Below are 17790 nucleotides of genomic sequence, written 5' to 3' on the forward strand. Positions count from 1 at the left end.
TGCCTGGTGCAGTGGAACCAATAGAATAGTTGCAAAAGTGCTAACCCCGCCCATCTGGCACTCCAGGCTGACTAAAGCAAGCACTGCAAGTATTTGAAAAAAATCGAATATTATTTGAATCCAGGTCTGAATAGAAGACAACACAGGAGAGATGAGTAAGTAGGCTAATACCCAGCTGAAGTGTGTCATTGAGTTCTTAAAACAGAAAGGCATCATCAAACACACACTGAAGAGAGGGGTGTATTCCCCCAGTCACAGAGACAGTCTTTTGATGCAGAACCATCCCTCCTCCCTCTCACTCACTATGCTGATGATGAATGAACAGAAAGTGTGTCAGGAGGCCTGGAAAAAAAGAGAAAGAGGAAAACATCAGAAAGAATTTATTCAGAGTGGTTCTCTGTAGAACTAAATCTCAATTTCACTGGCTGGAGTTAGCATTTCTGTTTTCCTGTGGATTTTGGGACTATGAGCAGGACTTGTGGGGTCAGAGCAGAGTAAGGGAACACAGGGAAGTGAGGGCATAAATCCACAGGTGAACAGGTAGACACAGGTGACACCAATAGGATAATGATTAGTCCAGACTGTGAGTGAGGAGGTGCCTAAGGTTGTCAGAGGATGACACCTAGTGGGCCACTCCGGAACTGCGACCCCCTCCTGTAACAAGAGACTGCCAAATTCAGAATTGCGTGTTATAATATCTGTATTGGCGTCCCGCAAAACAGAAACACCCCCAAATCAAATTAAATGGGAGAATCAAAGAAGTCAAATAAAAGAAGGCTTATTTGAATGAAAACCTATCAGAATAAAGCCTATGAGCTGTATGAGGCTCTTTCGGGTACTAAAACATGCACAGGTAACATCAAGGTACCAAAATATACAACAGCAATATGAATGCACTCTTACCAATTTGGTTTAATTGGTGCAGCTTGTTCTATGCCATCTCTTTCAAGCTATGATGTAGAACAAAAAATTAGATGTGTCTCTGGTGTATTCTATTTGTTCGACAGTCCGGTGTTAGCGCAAGAGTCATGCAGATGGCCGTCGCGATGTGAGACAATGGTTTTGATGTTAAATGCTTTACACAATTCATTTTTTGATCCATGGGGTCTTGTTTACTATAAACATAAGACTAAAGGTAGGATTTGGAATTGGGTCTCTTTTTCAAGGAGATAATGGTGAAGGCCAAACTTTGGGGTAGATTCAGAAGTAGATATTTTTCTTCCACAGCATGGGGTCTACTGACCTCTAGAGTGGTTTCTGTGACTTTCCGAGGCCAAACATTTCAGCCATCTGTCACAATATGTCTGTCATCCCTCCAAATACCCCCTTGTGCCTATAAAAATGAACAAACTAGAAAGGACCCTAGATTCAAGGAAACTGTAATGTTGTGATTAGTTGTGACATGTCACGACAAGACTGCTATTTCAGACACAACAACAAATATTGACCATATGGAGGTCATAACCGGTGACATACCTGAGCCATCACTTCCAACAGTGAATATAGGAAACCCTAAACCGTAAATCTGCAAGAAACAGGTTGACAGCATGACAAACAACATCTCAAACACCTCACGATAGAACAATCTCTTGCCAAGTTCAGAGGCAACCCTGCATTTAACAACTGCATAGATGAAGCGTAGACGTTGTAATTTGTGTTCTAATTCGTGGCAAGCTTTATTGGATAGTGATCCCTGTGGTTCAAAACAGCTTTGCTGTTATCTGGTGCCCTGCAAGCTACTGGCTTGACTCTTCTTGCATTCACACATATCTGTGTTTGATGCACTTGGATATTGTCACATTGATTGATGAAGGGCCAGGTAAACTTTGGTGTGAGATTGTGAATTAGATAACAGAATGCAGTATAAAGCAGGCATTGTCAATCTAGCAGATCAATGGATTAGTCCAGGGTGTTCTGGTCAAGAGGAAAGGCTGTGAACGGTCAGTAAAAGTAAGCTGCCTGTACACAAACATAGGACCATTCTATGGTTTACGACTTGGAAAGAAACAGACAAGAATGTCACTTTTTGTACTGTACCTACGATTATTTAGCAAAGGAAATGGAGGAGTCATTTCAACGTCTTGCAAGGGATACTGTTACAGAGAATTGCACTATTTCCTCAAGCCCCAAAGACATGTCCAAAATTGAGTTCAGTTCATTTTGCAGGCTTTGGAAACAACAACCCAGCTGGTAATGGAATTTGGGTTGGCTCTTCTTGTGTTGGCGAGGTGATTTGCAAAGAAGTATTGAGGTGGTATCACAAGGTCAACGAGAGGTGAATTCCAAGAAAAAGATCTGGAATTAAAATGTTGAAGGCAGCTCAGATTGGCAGAAATGATTAGTGTTCTCAAGTGGGAACACCCTTTTCTTTAGCATGGAAGTTGGAGAGAAGAGAAGGGAAAATAAGGGAGAAGAAGAGATTGTACTGTATGGGGATAAGGTGGAAATTAAACGAAGTAGCCGTATCCTACACTAACTGTGGGTGACTCAAAGAAAGTATGCCTTATTTCAACAATACAGGATTATCATCCAGGGTTGGATGTGTTGATCATTATTTCATGAAACAAACTGTGTGGGCAAATTACCATACCTCTGCCTGCTGAAAGTGCTGAATCCTGTTATTTCTAGATGATAATAATAATGGTATGTTACGTAATGCGAACTTTGGGATCGAGATCCATGGATCCCATTATGAAGTTTTAAGTAAGAAAGTATACAAATCTATCATGAGCAACCCAAGGGTTCTATTGAAGCCTGGGGATTGAACTGCCTACCGCAGCAGTTTCCCATGTAATTATTCATATGCACTACTGGTTCTTACCTGCGAGAACTGGTAGACTGCGAAGAAATTCATTTCCACAGTCTATATGTAGTCGCAGAAACTCACTGTACCTTAGGGTGGATAAATATTGCATACTGTATATGATTAACTCTTGAAACTACTGCGTATGAGGTATTATATACCTTTACTATGTCAAGTTGAATCACAACGTAGAGTGCTTGTGATTGGCTGTATTTTGTCATGGGATTAGTGCATTAATATCTGTAGAATCCTAATAGTAACGGATCAAATGAGGTTGGTCATTGGTGTAATAAAAGTAGGAAAAGTTGGAATTAGTTCCCAATGGTGCCTATTGGTTAGTCAAAGCCTGAATATCACCTTTCTGACAGCTGTACACTCTAATGCTGGGTTGAGATCCCCTCCAGGAAATACAGAATCATTTTCCCTCAGCATGTTATTACAACCAATTTATCAACCACACCTCCTGCACAACATATGACTACTCTATGGCAACCCCCACAATCACAACACTTGCCCCATAAGGGTACTGGTAATAATCAGAGTCATAACAGTTATGACTCCATCGTGTTATATTGCCTACATTGTATGAGTGATTTTTATTGGATACATCTCAATGTCTCCTTAGATGTATTGTTTTGTTGGCGAAAACCACAATGAGTAGGCTGCACTTCGGCATACAAAACCCTATTGGCCTTACTAGTAACAGTATGGTATGATCAATTCAGGAGGTGGAGTCAAATACTCTATGATTCATTGATGCCATACTTACTATGACTTTGAAGGGAAAGGGTTGTGTTGTGCAATGGGTTGTTGATTTTGGGGCACTTTATGGCTAGTCTAATCCCTCGTGGCCATACGAGTTAAGTGTGTTGTTGGTTCTGTGCCGCTGCATAAGGCTTTCCCCCAGGCAGGCTGACCTATAGCGTGGATGGTTCCTTACTTTGATAAAATTATAGTACGTCTGGCAGGTCCAACTTCAGAGTAATGGACAACTTATACTGTAGGTCATGGCCCAGGGCCTTTGCTTTAATCAAGCTGGATGTCTGGAAGTGGGAGAGGCAGAATGTGAAGCATTTTTTTTTTTTTTGGACGTGCACTACAGTATGAATACCAATTTGTAGGAGGCACAGACCTACAGTACATGATTGCTGTCGAAGGTCATAATTGTACACAGCAAATTAAACTGGGACAGTGTTAAATGTAACACTTTCAGTGTACACGAGTCCCACCAATCTAGTGTTAAATTAACCCTTTTGAGTGTTAAAAAACCACACTGCCTTGAGAGTTAATATGTACACTGTGAGAGTTAAAATGCAGTTACAGTGCCTTTGGAAAGTATAAAACATTTTACGTTACAGCCTTATTCTAAAATTGATTTTTTTTAAACCATCTCTGCAGCACTCCACCAATCAGACCTTTATGGTAGAGTGGCCAGACGGAAGCCAGTCCTCAGTAAAAGGCAGATGACAGCCCACTTGGAGTTTGCCAAAAGCCACATAACAAGATTCTCTGGTCTGATGAAACCAAGATTTAACTATTTGACCTGAATGCCAAGCGTCACATCTGGAGGAAACCTGGCACCATCCCCATGGTGAAGCATGGTGGTGGCAGCATCATGCTGTTTTTCAGCGGCAGGGAGACTAGTCAGGATCGAGGGAAAGATGAACGGAGCAACGTACAGAGAGATCCTTGATGAAAACCTGCTCCAGAGCACTCAGGACCTCAGACTCGGGTGAAGGTTCACCTTCCAACAGGACAATGACCCTAAGCACACAGCCAAGACAACGCAGCAGTGGCTTCGGGACAAGTCTCTGAATGTCCTTGAGTGGCCCAGCCAGAGCCTGGACTTGAACCCGATTGAACATCTCTGGAGAGACTTGAAAATAGGTGTGCAGCAATGCTCCCCATCCAACCTGACAGAGCTTGAGAGGATCTGCAGAGAAGAATGGGAGAAACTCCCCAAATACAGGTGTGCCAAGCTTGTAGCGTCATACCCAAGAAGACGGCAGGTAGCTTAGTGGGTAAGAGCGTTGTGTCAGTAACCGAAAGGTCGCTGGTTCTAATCCCCGAGCCGACTAGGTGAAAAATCTGTCGATGTGCCCTTAAGCAAGGCACTTAACCCTAATTGCTCCTGTAAGTCGCTCTGGATAAGAGCGTCTGCTAAATGACTAAAATGTAAATGTAAGACTCGAAGCTGTAGTCACTGCCAAAGTTGCTTCAACAAAGTACTGAGTAAAGGGTCTGAATACTTATGTAAATGCGATATTTAATGTTTTTAACGTAACAATTTTGTAACGTAACAAAATCTGGAAAAAGTAAAGTGGTCTGAATACTTTCCGAAGGCACTGTGTATACGGCTATGAACACCTATTTTGTGTATTTAAAGTCACCGAAGGCGTATCAGAACATCCAACACACACATATTCATTGATAAATACAGTTTAATCACAATCCAGGAATACTGATAATCATTTGTTTATTCTCACCTGACATATAAATCATAAGTTAGTGAGCTTTGTCTAGACTCAATCATTCAACAGAAATGCATTAGGAACAAGAAATGTTGTCTTTGAAGTCTGTCCATTGTTCATCCTGTTGCTATAGCATATAACAGATATGTTGCAGAAAACATGGATTTGAATGGATGAAAAAACAGATATTACTGTTATACAATTGATATTGTTTCATTAATAGAGTAACATTATAACCTAAAGAAATAAGGGAGAAAAATATAAACACAGATATCTATATCTAAATACATTTATGGCAGTACAGAACATGTTGACATTCCATAATGGGCCAGACAACATTAGAAGCCAGCAATGATGAGTGCACTTAATGCATGAAACAGTGTAAGATTGAATATGCCAATGTGACTGACCGGGATTCAAACCCAGGTCTGCTGCATGCCACAATACTGTGTTAGCCCTCTGAGCTAAAGACTAGGCATTAGCTCTGAAGGGCTAACTCAAGTCTTTACGTCTCGGGAAAGATTACTCATCTTACACCAAGACCAAGAGATATTATTCATCTTACACCAAGACCAAGCCAGCACTGCCTCATCTACACAGTAGAGAAGGGGAGGAAAACCCCAGGGTCTGTAACTGTTAAAGGCCAGCATATGTAACCACACACACTCTACCATCCTATCACTCATACCCAAAACACACAACAAGCTTAATGATCAAGTAGCAAAGCATATTTACATACCAGAGATACGTCACTACTAAATTATAAGCAATTGGCTGCAAGTTGGTAATGGTACAATACATGGGCGCACGGTTTATCCTTTACGCATATATATATGTGTTATGCATATTTGAAGACTGTCGTTGTGAATCCTAGTCATTGACCCCAGGATATGATTGGTTGCTCTATAACCAACCAGAGAATGGCAGCTTATCACAATCTCTTTAACTGTACTTGTAATGTGCGATACAGGTCTAAGATGATAGGGTTAGAGTTATTATTTATCGCCACTACTCATGCAATATAACATGCATAGAGAAACAAGAGACAGTGCCATCTTGGCATGTTCTCTCACCCAGAGCAGCATGATATGAACAATGGCAATGTTTCACCAAATAAATGTTAGCTACTTCCATGCCGTTGATTGCATTTCCTAATTTGATGTGTTAGATGTTTTGTTACAATCTAATGATTATGGCTCGTTGTCCTTGCCCTGTAGAACAGCATTCATGCATCAGTTGTATACTGAGAGACTAATACATCTTATTTGCTTCTATGATAACTGTGCAGAATAGATTATAGAAATATAGAAATGGATGATATACTGGTATCAGTGGTTCGCAATACCCTTGATTTATGATGCATTTCGTTGTATTATTTATATTGTCTGTGCATTTGATAGATAGTCTCTCATGGCATTCATTGCTTATAAATCTGAAGAAAGGAATCAAAAAAATATAATCAACCCCATATGTTCATTCAATAGATTTTCAAGCATTTAAAGAGGACAGAAATCTGTATTTCACATTGTCTTATAAAACAGACAACTAATTAGACAACCCCAAATAAAAATGATCACACATCAAATCTGTTATATACATTATATTTACAGTTGGAGGTCATTTCAGCAGTAAAGATCAGTCAAAGACTAAAAACCAAACAAGCCCGCAACCCTGCCATGGAATGTTGTGAACAGAGGGAATCTATTTTCTACAATGCTAGTGCACAAGAGAGGGAGTTAATATACTGTAGTTATAGTCAACGTTACACCTTACAAAAATATCAGAATATTTCACAAAGACATGTTATACAGTAGATAGCACGAGGCCGTTGGCAGGAGAGTTCAACAGCTATCAAAGATGGAGCTGATTTAAAGGAATGCCGTCAATTTACTGAGTGTAATCCTGTCATGCTGTCACAATATCAGGTAGAAAAGATGTGAACCATGACAGATTCATTGAGTGCAGCGGTGGGTATGTCTAGATTACCAATCAATATTCCAAATTCAATTGTTTGACAGGATTTTGAAGAAGTAATGGATGCCAATTAGCAAAATCCAGAACCTGAGATATTACAACCCTCAACAGTAGACATTAATTTGCACTTAATTTGCACCCATGTTAAAATGGTATAGTTCAGTATGTAATAATAAAGATAATAATGATCATGATAATACTACTACTACTACTACTAATACTAATACTAATACTAATAATACACTGTACATAGACATACATAAACAGGACCACTTCACTGTAAAATCTGCAAATACTGTATGTGAACCTGAAAAATATTATCTGACCAAGACAAAAAATATATCCGTGATAAAGATGGCAAGCATCACAAAACATGAGTATTTGTTTTTTGCATTGATCCACATTCATGACAAATAATATTAAATTATGAAATTCTCATAATTATACATTACAATTCATTGTGTATATGCATTATACATTACATAACATTTGTATTTTATTTGGGTTTGTTTGAAAAAACCTATGTAAGGGTTACCTTTTATTTTTTGCAAATTGCACATATTGAATTGGATATAAAGATCTCCATTATCAAACTGCAGAGAGGGCAAAAAGACTGGGAAGTATATTGTCCCAGTCCTACAGTGTGTGTATTTGCCTACGTAGTTCTGTACATAGTTCTGTAGCAATCCACCACAATCCACAATTTGAGTATGACTGCAAATATAAAATCTTTAACAAAGAAGTCAAAGCATTTTGTCCGTGTTATATAGAGGCAGTCCTTTGTTTTTCGATAGCAAAACATTTCCTGTCACGTAAAAAAGAAACAACAATGACAAAGGAGAAAAAAAGAATCATAACACCACCTAACCCTAAAATCAGTCAATCAGTTGACATAGTACATCCAGTAGATTAAATTGAAGAGGGAGAAAACAGAGGGGAAGATAATCCGCGACCACCTGTCGATGGCGTTTACGTCCGTCAAATCAGGGATTTTGATTTTGAGCTGCGACGAGCGCCGCCGCAGTTTGTGCCTCTTGAGCTGGGCGTGCCTGTCGAGGCTGTGGCGAGGACCCGAGGCCCGACTCGCCTTCCTGCACTGGACGCCGGTACCTGTGCTGGTGTTGTCAAATCCCAGGACGGAGGAGTTCCTGCTGTCCGCCAGGCTGGTGGTGACCTCATTTCCTGCCACCTCGTTGTGGATCTCCAGGGTGGTCAGCAGGATGTTACCGTGGGACTCCGCCTGGAGATAGAAGTAGAGGATTTACGTATGATCTGGAGCTACAACAACATGATGGTCCTGCTCTGGACAGGTTCATGGGTGAGATGAGAACCGGAACTATGTCCATTATAGACCCATTTAGACCAATGACATACATTGGAGAATCAAGATACGAGACTATGCAGGAATGAGAACAAGGCACTTTGAATGAACGTTTGAATGGATTACACAGCACAATATCTGTTTTGTAGCACCACTATGGAACACAGACATTGGTGGGCTTGCATACTTGCATTGGACGTGCAAATGTCAAACCAGAAGTTGAACAAAGGACGATGACAACTTGGGTAACAAGCAACACGTACAGACTGCTCACTAAGTTCTCATGCGGACATGAAAAAAACAAACATGTAATGTCAGTCAATGGTGACTACAAGTCTACAAGTCAGACAGATAGTGAAAAAAAGACGTGTCCGCTGGTCAAGACTCACCGACTGTGAGACACGGAGTGTTTTTGCTCTATTAGGCTGCTTAGTCAGCTTAAGAGATGACGTTTTACCTCCTTCCTGAGGAGACTAACCACAAGAAACACAACACCATATTTATAGAGTTTCTGATCTGCCGTCGTATGAGTGTGCGGACTGCAAATATAACGGCCGATAACTTCTTAACCTGAAACCCAAGAAACTTTGAAGAAGTTAGAGTGTCTCGACAGAGATCTTCATGAAGACTTACCCTATTGGTGTCGTATTTGGCTGCCCTCTCGTTGTTGGCCCTCTCGGCTTTCTCTGCCAGCTTCTTCTGCATCTGTGGTCCTCGGCCGAAGAAGATGTAGTTGACGAAGGCGTACTCCAGCAGGGCCAGGAAGACCATTACGAAGCAGCCCATCAGGTACATGTCGATGGCCTTGACGTAGGGGATCTTGGGGAGCGTCTCTCTCAGATGGGTGTTGATGGTGGTCATGGTGAGCACAGTGGTGATCCCTGGATTACAAGTTACAAGAGACAGTCTTTTTTTATTATTGGACATAAAGACTGTAAAAACATCAGGAAATCAGCTCCAAGTGATTTTAATTTAAGAAATCTGTTCCCAAGTATTCCCACACTTAATGGAGAGACATTTGATCATATACAAATGTAAGCAAGGTTTGAAATGATTATGTTTTAGTCAAACATTATGTCTGTTTGGGCTTCTTGTGGTCAATTTGCAGTCTATAAAGGATTTGTAATCATGTTCCCTTCCCAGAACAGAGCAGAATATTATTTGATATAATTTTTGCCTCGGATTGCCTCGTTGTAGCCTGCTGCTCCAATCTGTTTGTGATTTGGCCAATTAACTCCTCCTCCAAAACATGCATGGTGTGACAATGGTAGAAGAGTTGGCTCCAGTATATTAATGGGACTGGGCTAGTCTTGTTGTGCTCTGAGCCAAAATTTGAGTTAATAACCTCCCCTAATTGAAATTCAAAAGTTAGTCCTCTACATTCCCCTTGGACACCACCAGCCTCAAATAACTCATTGAATAATTGTGTACATTCAGCCTCCAGCTGTGAGTGATATTATAACCGTGGCAAGAGTTGAATTGAATGTCTCATGTCAAGTATCCTATACATTATGTCCTAAAGAAAGGTCCCTTTATAGAAACAATGCTTTCTTTGAACATGCTTTATCTGTTGTCCATGCAGAAAGACATATGTAGGAAAACTGACATCCAGCAAAATAGTAACATATCTTTTCCTTTATAAGAAATATAAACAGTGTGTATCGGTAGCTAGTACTGTCATAAAGTAACATTGGAGGTAGTGAGAGTGTAGGATCAATCTGGCCCTTACCTTGATTTATTGGTAAATTAAAGGGGCCAGCTCGACTTAAGTATTACCGGTTTGCTGTGTCAGTGTGTGTCTGTGTATGTGTGTGTGTGTGTGTGTGTGTGTGTGTGCATGTGTGTTTTTCTCTCTCTGAGGAACAGCTGCATTCTCCCCTTTTGCTTTTATTGATTGCAGCGATCTCTGGGGTTTTGCTTAACGACAGCCATGTTCTTTATAGGTGTTCCCTCTGCGGTTCTGTTACTCTCTGTCCTTCACTGCACCGCCGACCGGACAATTTAATCACAGGGCCATGTGCCCGTAGGCGCCCCCTCCTTTTTCATCAGGAGACCGGACTCTCTGGGTATAAATATATTTTTATGGTCTCTCTCTCTCTCTCTTTCTCTCTCTCTCTAATACTCAGGGAGAAAAAGGTGTAGATTCACACACAGAGCACGGCAGTTGTTTATTTCACCTTCGCAAAAGGCAGGAATTGTGGTCACAGGCAGGCAATGGTCATACACAGGTAGGCAAACAGGCAGGAGAATCAAAAACTAGGACTGAAGGCTATAACTGGTTCTCACAAACGAGCTAGGAAAAGGCTTAGTAGAGTCAAAATGAACAATACCTCACAAGGCACAAACAGAATGAACTGAACTAAATAAGGAGATAATGAGAACAGGTGAAATCAATGAACAAAAATGAAAGACAGGGCTACGTTCAAAAACACAAAGAAACAGGGCTACGTTCAAGAACACAAAGAAACAGGGCTACGTTCAAGAACACAAGGTTGACTAAGAAAATAAATACAGAGCCTTACAGTACCCCCTCCAAAGGGAGGCTCCTGATGACCCAACGGCACCGGAGGGTGGAGCGGGCGGGCGGGGGAGCAGAGGCAGCCGCCTACCTCGTGGGCGAGGTCCGGCAGGCTGGTTCGACAAGGTCGTGGACTGACCCGACGTTCTGCGTCGAGGCTGATGTCCAGTGGGTCTGTTCGGGGGTCGACCCCGAGGTCAGGGAGTGGGACGATCCGGACGGTTACGGTGGAATGCCTGAATCATCTCTGGGTCGAGGATGTCCTGGTCAGGAACCCAGGACCGGTCTTCAGGCCCAAAATTCCCAGTCCACTAGATAGTGGATGCGACCTCTCAGGCGTTTGGAATCAAGGATGGCCTGAATGGCGTAGGCAGGTTCCCCTCCGACGTCCAACGGTGGGGGCGCACTGCGGGTTGAGACTGGAGAATAAAGAGGACTGTAGGTGACCGGTTTTAACAGAGACACATGGAAGGACAATGAGATTTTATACTGACGGGGTAACTGGAGGCGGTACATGACAGGGTTGATGCGATGGGTTATCTTGAAGGGACCAATGAAGCGAGGACAAAACTTTTTGCAGGGGAGGCGGAGCCGGATGTCTCTGGTAGAGAGCCACATACGCTGTCCGGGGTGAAAGAGTGGTGTAGGTTGGCGGCGTCTGTCGGCAAAGCGTTTCTTGGTATTAGAGGCTTCCTGCAGATGCCGGTGAGCGTTCTCCCATATCCGCTCACTATGCCGAAACCAGTCGTCGACAGCTGGGACAGTACCAGGCGCCGCCTCCCAGGGAAACATGGGGTTGGTAACCAAGTACACACTGAAACAGAGTAAGGCGAAGGGATGAATGCATGAGTGAGTTCTGAGCATATTCGGCCCAGGCCATATATTGACTCCAGTCGTGTGGAGAGGCAGAACATTGTTGGCGGAGGTACTTCCCTATTTCTTGGTTCAGGTGTTCTGTCTGCCCGTTGGTTTGGGGATGGTACCCGGAGGAGAGGCTGAGGGCGACCCCCAGTCGGTCACAGAAGGCTCGCCACACCCGGGAGACAAACTGAGGCCCCGCGGTCAAAGACGATGTCCTCCGGAATCCCATACAGACGGAACACTTGCTGGAACATACACTCAGCCAATTCCATGGTGTTAGGTAAATGAGGAAGAGGAACCAGACAACACATTTTTTTTTAAACGGTCTACTATGACAAGGATGGTGGTGTTACCAGAGGATTCAGGAAGGTCAGTGATGAAGTCAACAGCTATGTGGGACCAGGGTCTGTGAGGGATTGGCAAAGGTTGAAGCTTACCGGAAGGGAGATGACGAGGGCTTTTGGTTTGGGCGTAGACTGGACAGGTTAGTACGTAATCCCTTACGTCAGATGCCAGTGAGGAACACCAGAACTTACGGGCTAGAAGTTTGGTGGTTCGTGTAATGCCCGGATGTCCTGACCCCAAGGACGTGGAACACCATTGCATCAGTTGGGGTCTAACAGCTGCTGGTACGTAACTCTTCCCAGCTGGTGTCTCAGGAGGAGCCGGGTCTGAGGTTAGGGCTTCTTGTATAGTAGAGTGAACCTCCCACTGTACCGGTCCCATAATGCAAGAGGAAGGAAGTATGGGTGTAGGGTCTGAGTTACTGGTCGGAAGGTCAAACTGGGAGGAGAGAGCATCAGCTTTTACGTTTTTCTTTCCAGGGATTTAAGTAATATGAAAATGGAAGCGTGTGAAGAAAAGAGCCCAGCGGCCTTGTCTGGAGTTTAACCTCTTGGCCCCTCTGATATATTCCAGATTACGATGATTTGTTAGGACAAGAAAGGGACTGTTGTGCGCCCTCCAACCAGTGGCGCCACTCCTCGAGGGCCAGCTTGATGGTGAGGAGTTCTCTGTTCCCCACATCGTAATTCCTCTCAGCGGCTGATAACTTCCTGGAGAAGAAGGCAAAGGGATGTGATTTGGGAGGTGTTCCCACCCGCTGAGAGAGTATGACTCCTACTCCTACTTCGGAGGCATCCACCTCCAGGGTGAAAGGAAGGGTCGGATCAGGTTGGCGAAGGACAGGAGCTGAGGTGAAGAGTCATTTCAAGTTGTTGGAAGCAGTCAGGGCAGTATCAGTCCATTGAAGGGTCCGGGTCTTTTGGCTGGTAAGGGCAGTGAGGGGAGCAGCAGTAGAACTGAAGTTCCGAATGAACCGGCGATAGAAGTTGGAGAACCCAATAAACCTTGGAGTTCCTTAACGGTGGTGGGTTTGGGCCAGTTACTGCCGGCGGTGACTTTGTTCTCATCCATGCTGACCCCTCCAGGTGTCAGTACGAAACCCGAGGAAGTTTACTGAGGTTACATGGAAGGTGCTCTTTTCAGTCTTCATATAAAGGTTATGGTCAAGGAGCCGTTGAAGAACCTTTAGTACATGCTGTATGTGTTTCTTCAGGGAGTGGGAGTAAATCAGGATGTCATCAAAGTAGACGATGAGAAAGCGGTTGATCATATCCTGGAAAACCTAGTTCATAAAGGATTGGAAGACGGCGGGGGCGTTAGTAAGGCCGTAGGACATGACCAGGTATTCATAGTGCCCTCGTGCGGTGATAAAGGCTGTCTTCCATTCGTCGCCTTCACGCATACGGACAAGGTTATATGCACTTCGCAGGTCGAGTTTTGTATAGATGTTGGCGCGGCCCACTTGTTCAAGGGTCGCTGGGATCAGAGGGAAACGGTTCTTGACCGTGACATCATTCAGTGAACGGTAATCAATACATGGACGGAGATCACCGTCCTTTTTTCCAACGAAGAAGAAGCTGGATGCAGCCGGGGAAGAAGAAGGACGAATGAAACCGTTTTCGAGTGCTTCATCAATGTAGTTCTCCATTGCCTCATTTTCCGGGATAGATAGGGGGTAAACACGGCCCTTTGGTGGGGACACTCCAGGGAGTAAGTCAATAGCACAGTCCACTGTGCGATGTGGTGGCAGAGTGGAGACCTTGATTTTGCTGAAGACATTGCTGTACTGGGCGTATTCAGATGGTATAGTGGGTGGCACTGCAGAGGCAGAGTCCTCAATGGTGGTGGCTCTGCAGGGTAGGCTGATACAACTGGTGAAGCAGGTAGAAGACAAGGACAGTAGTTCACCTTGTCGCCACGAGATGGCAGGGTCGTGACGACAAAGCCAGGGGTGTCCGAGGATGAGTGGCTGTTTGGGGGATGAGAGTTCCATGAGTTGAATGGTTTCGGTGTGGAAGACTCCAATCTGGAGGGTGACGCTCTGTGTCAGGTGCGTAATGAAGCCCGTGCCCAATGGCTGCCCGTCCAGTGCGTTAATTCTTAAGGGAGGGGTGACAGGTGTTACATCAATGTCAAGCTCTTGTACTAGCTGGTGATCAATAAAATTACCTGCTGCTCCCGAATCTATCAAGCCCTCTACGTACTTAGTAACCCCCTTCGCGGTTATCAACACTGGGATGGAGAATTGCTTCTGGGAGATATTTAGAAATAAGGACACGCCTACCTGCATGGCAGCGGAGGGACCCTTCTCATCTCTCCGTGGGGTCAAACAGGGCAATGGCTGAGTAGATGATCTTTCCCTCCACAGTATAGGCAGAGCCCTTCTTGGAACCGCCTTTGACGTTCGATACGCGGGAGAGGAGCATGGCCCAACTACATGGGCTCTGGAAGACTCGGACGGGATGACGGAATCATGGAAAGAGAAGATTTCAGGTTCCTGGGTGGCAGAGTTCTACGACGGTCGGCGGTGAGGTGGTCGATGGAGATGGACATACGAATGTATTGATTTAAATCCTGAAGGTCACCTCTACAGGCCAGCTTCACCTGAAGTTCCCTGTTGAGCCCTCTTCGGTAGACGGTAGGTAAAGCAGCCTCACTCCATCCACTCCCTGCAGCCATGGTGCGGAACTCGAGGGCATACTCGGCAGCTGAATTGCGTCCTTGTTGAAGTTCTATGAGGAGGTCTCCTATAGGACGACCGGAAGGAGAGTGATCGAATACCTCTTTGAAGAGGGTGTGGAAATGGGTCTCGGATCCGAGTTCTGTGCTGTTGGCAGTCCATATGGCGGTGGCCCAATCCAGGGCTTTGCCTGTGAGTAGAGACAACAAAATCCACCCAGCACTTGTCGGTGGCGAAGTTAGTGGGGTTGTGCTCAATGTATTTGCTGCATTGCATCAGAAATCCCTGACATTTCCCAGGTGAACCGTCATATTTTCCAGGCATGGATATGAATGAAGGAGGGCTATGGGTTACGATACCTGGCATCGGAGGAGTAGGGATAGGCTGGTGGAGAAGATGGCAGATTTCCTCCATACATTTATCTTGCTGGGTTAGGCGCCACTGTAGCTCCGCTGAATCCATTCCGTTTTTTGGTGAGGTATTCTGTAATGAATACTCAGGGAGAAAAAGGTGTAGATTCACGCGCAGAGCGCGGCAGGTGTTTATTTCACCTTCGCAAAAGGCAGGAATTGTGGTCACAGGCAGGCAATGGTCATACACAGGTAGGCAAACAGGCAGGAGAATCAAAAACTAGGACTGAAGGCTATAACTGGTTCTCACAAACGTGCTAGGAAAAGGTTTAGTAGAGTCAAAACGATCAATACCTCACAAGGCACAAACAGAATGAACTGAACTAAATAAGGAGCTGATGAGACCAGGTGAGTAACAAACACAGGTGAAATCAATGAACAAAAATGAAAGACAGGGCTACGTTCAAGACCACAAAGAAACAGGGCTACGTTCAAGAACACAAGGTTGACTATGAAAATAAATACAGAACCTTACACTAGCCACTTTCAAAGGAAAAATGTGACAGGTGTGTAGGTATTATGCATTTAAATAGTACCTCCCAAAAGTGAGCAAGTGGTAAGTACTCCACATCTGCTAACATACTGGTCTGCTACTGAACAATGAACTATATGGGTTACTCTACTGGTAATTACTGTGGTATAGAGCCTATGTGATCCTATATGGCTCAGTTGGTAGAGCATGGCGCTTGCACCGCCAGGGTTGTGGGTTAAATTCCCGGGGCCACCCATACGTAAAATGTATGCACGCATGACTGTAAGTCACTTTGGTGCTAAGGACTGACCATACATGATACCAAAATGATAGTTGCAACCATGTTTTCATGCTTTACAGTGTACGTTTACCATTACATTGTTTACAAACAATGGCGTAAAACAAGCTAATATGTTGGTCTATGATGGGGTACGACAGTTGAACTAAGCTCATGAGGCATTTATAAGAATCAATGGGTATATATAATTAATAAAACATAAAAAAAATTAAATCCACCAATCCCAGACTGCCCCTTTAATGTCTCTCTAATTGTATGTTTCAGACAGACAGCCTCCCTACTCTATTTCTGCTGCATAATCATTATGAAGGAGCCACTAAAGCATTGTGCAAATGACTTCAGATTCTGTAGCACTCTGCTTGCTAATGGCATTATCGATACATTATTCCTATCATCTGTTCTCTGAAATTGGGTACGAGGTTATCAAGAAATGAGATTTGGTCCACACTTAAGTGTCTCTAAGTGTCAGAAGATACTCTAGTCTAAAAGTGAGGAAGTATGATCGCAGGGCCTTCAAATGAGCAACTCTAGAGGACATCAACCAAAGTTGGGAATACAGTACTTTAAACAGCACCAGTACATGGAACAGCACTGGTACTTTGACCAAACATTCAGAGTGTTACATCGCTGAACGCTGCATGTACAGGTCCATGGTATTGTACCCTGCTTTACTTGCACCTTGCATTCTGTACATCACTGAATGCATGCAGAAGGTGAGCTACACTGAAAGCACTGTAGGTCCTGTGTGGCTCAGTTGGTAGACCATGGTGCTTGCAACGCGCAGCATTGTGGGTTCAATTCCCACAGGGGACCAGTATGAAAAAAAGGATGAACATGTATGCACTCACTACTGTAAATCGCTCTGGAAAAGAGTGTCTGCTAAATGACTAAAATGTGCATACTGTAACTCAATGGGGAATTCTATTTCTTTTGCTCAGAGTTATTGAGTAAAGGTACACCACGAGAGAGTGAAGAAAATGTGCTGGAACAAGATTAGGGCCAAGTGGGTCGTCTGGATTTGGAATTCACTGTAACACTGCTTCCTAATCAATTTTACCTTCAAACAATTCAATTGTTTTCCCACTGCATTGATATCTTGATTGCTGCTGTTACCGGCATGCAGCCTCCATAAAGCACCCTTCTGGGTGGCAACGGAAATCCCATAACGATCCATCACTGAGGGAGTTAATGTTTTTTTTCTGGTGGACTCCTTATTAGCAAGCCACCAGATATTGCATGCCTTTGCAAAGACCTTCCATTTCTCTGCTTTATGTTCATGAGAGAGTGGAGGGGAATCTGTCCATTCAGTAATGCAGAGTATACCATCAAAATAGAATTAGAATATAATTATCTCATGGACTAGACTGTATGTGTGACCCTACATTTTTAGACAAAAGGGTTCCAAAAGGGTTCTTCAGCTGTCCTCATAGGAAAACCCTTTTTGGTTCCAGGTAGAACCCTTTTGGGTTCCATGTAGAACCATCTGTGGAAAGGGTTCTACATGGAACGCAAAAGGTTTCTACCTGGAACCAAAAGGTTTCTACCTGAAACCAAAAGGGTTCTACCTGGAACCAAAAAGGGTTATTCAAAAAGTTGTCCTATTGGGACAGCCGAATAACCCTTTTTAGTTCTAGATA

At 43.7% G+C, this 17790-nt stretch overlaps 1 protein-coding gene across 4 annotated transcripts in view; it reads right to left on the minus strand.

Annotated features, from left to right (window-relative positions):
- Positions 1 to 5226: 5226 nt before the first annotated feature.
- LOC121545211 (gamma-aminobutyric acid receptor subunit beta-3) overlaps positions 5227 to 17790 on the minus strand; it is a 52600-nt gene continuing 40036 nt past the window's right edge. For 2 of the 4 annotated variants that reach the window (XM_041855685.2, XM_041855687.2), the window contains 3 exons: positions 9203 to 9450; positions 8959 to 9042; positions 5227 to 8488 (listed from right to left, as the gene is read on the minus strand). In XM_041855685.2, coding sequence (XP_041711619.1) covers positions 8132 to 8488; positions 8959 to 9042; positions 9203 to 9450 — 689 coding nt within the window. In that variant the 3' untranslated portion in view covers positions 5227 to 8131. The remainder of the gene's footprint in view (positions 8489 to 8958; positions 9043 to 9202; positions 9451 to 17790) is intronic. The other 2 variants (XM_041855686.2, XM_041855688.2) reach the window with 1 other exon arrangement.

This window comes from Coregonus clupeaformis, chromosome 29 (assembly GCF_020615455.1).
Source record: "Coregonus clupeaformis isolate EN_2021a chromosome 29, ASM2061545v1, whole genome shotgun sequence".
NCBI lineage: Eukaryota > Metazoa > Chordata > Actinopteri > Salmoniformes > Salmonidae > Coregonus > Coregonus clupeaformis.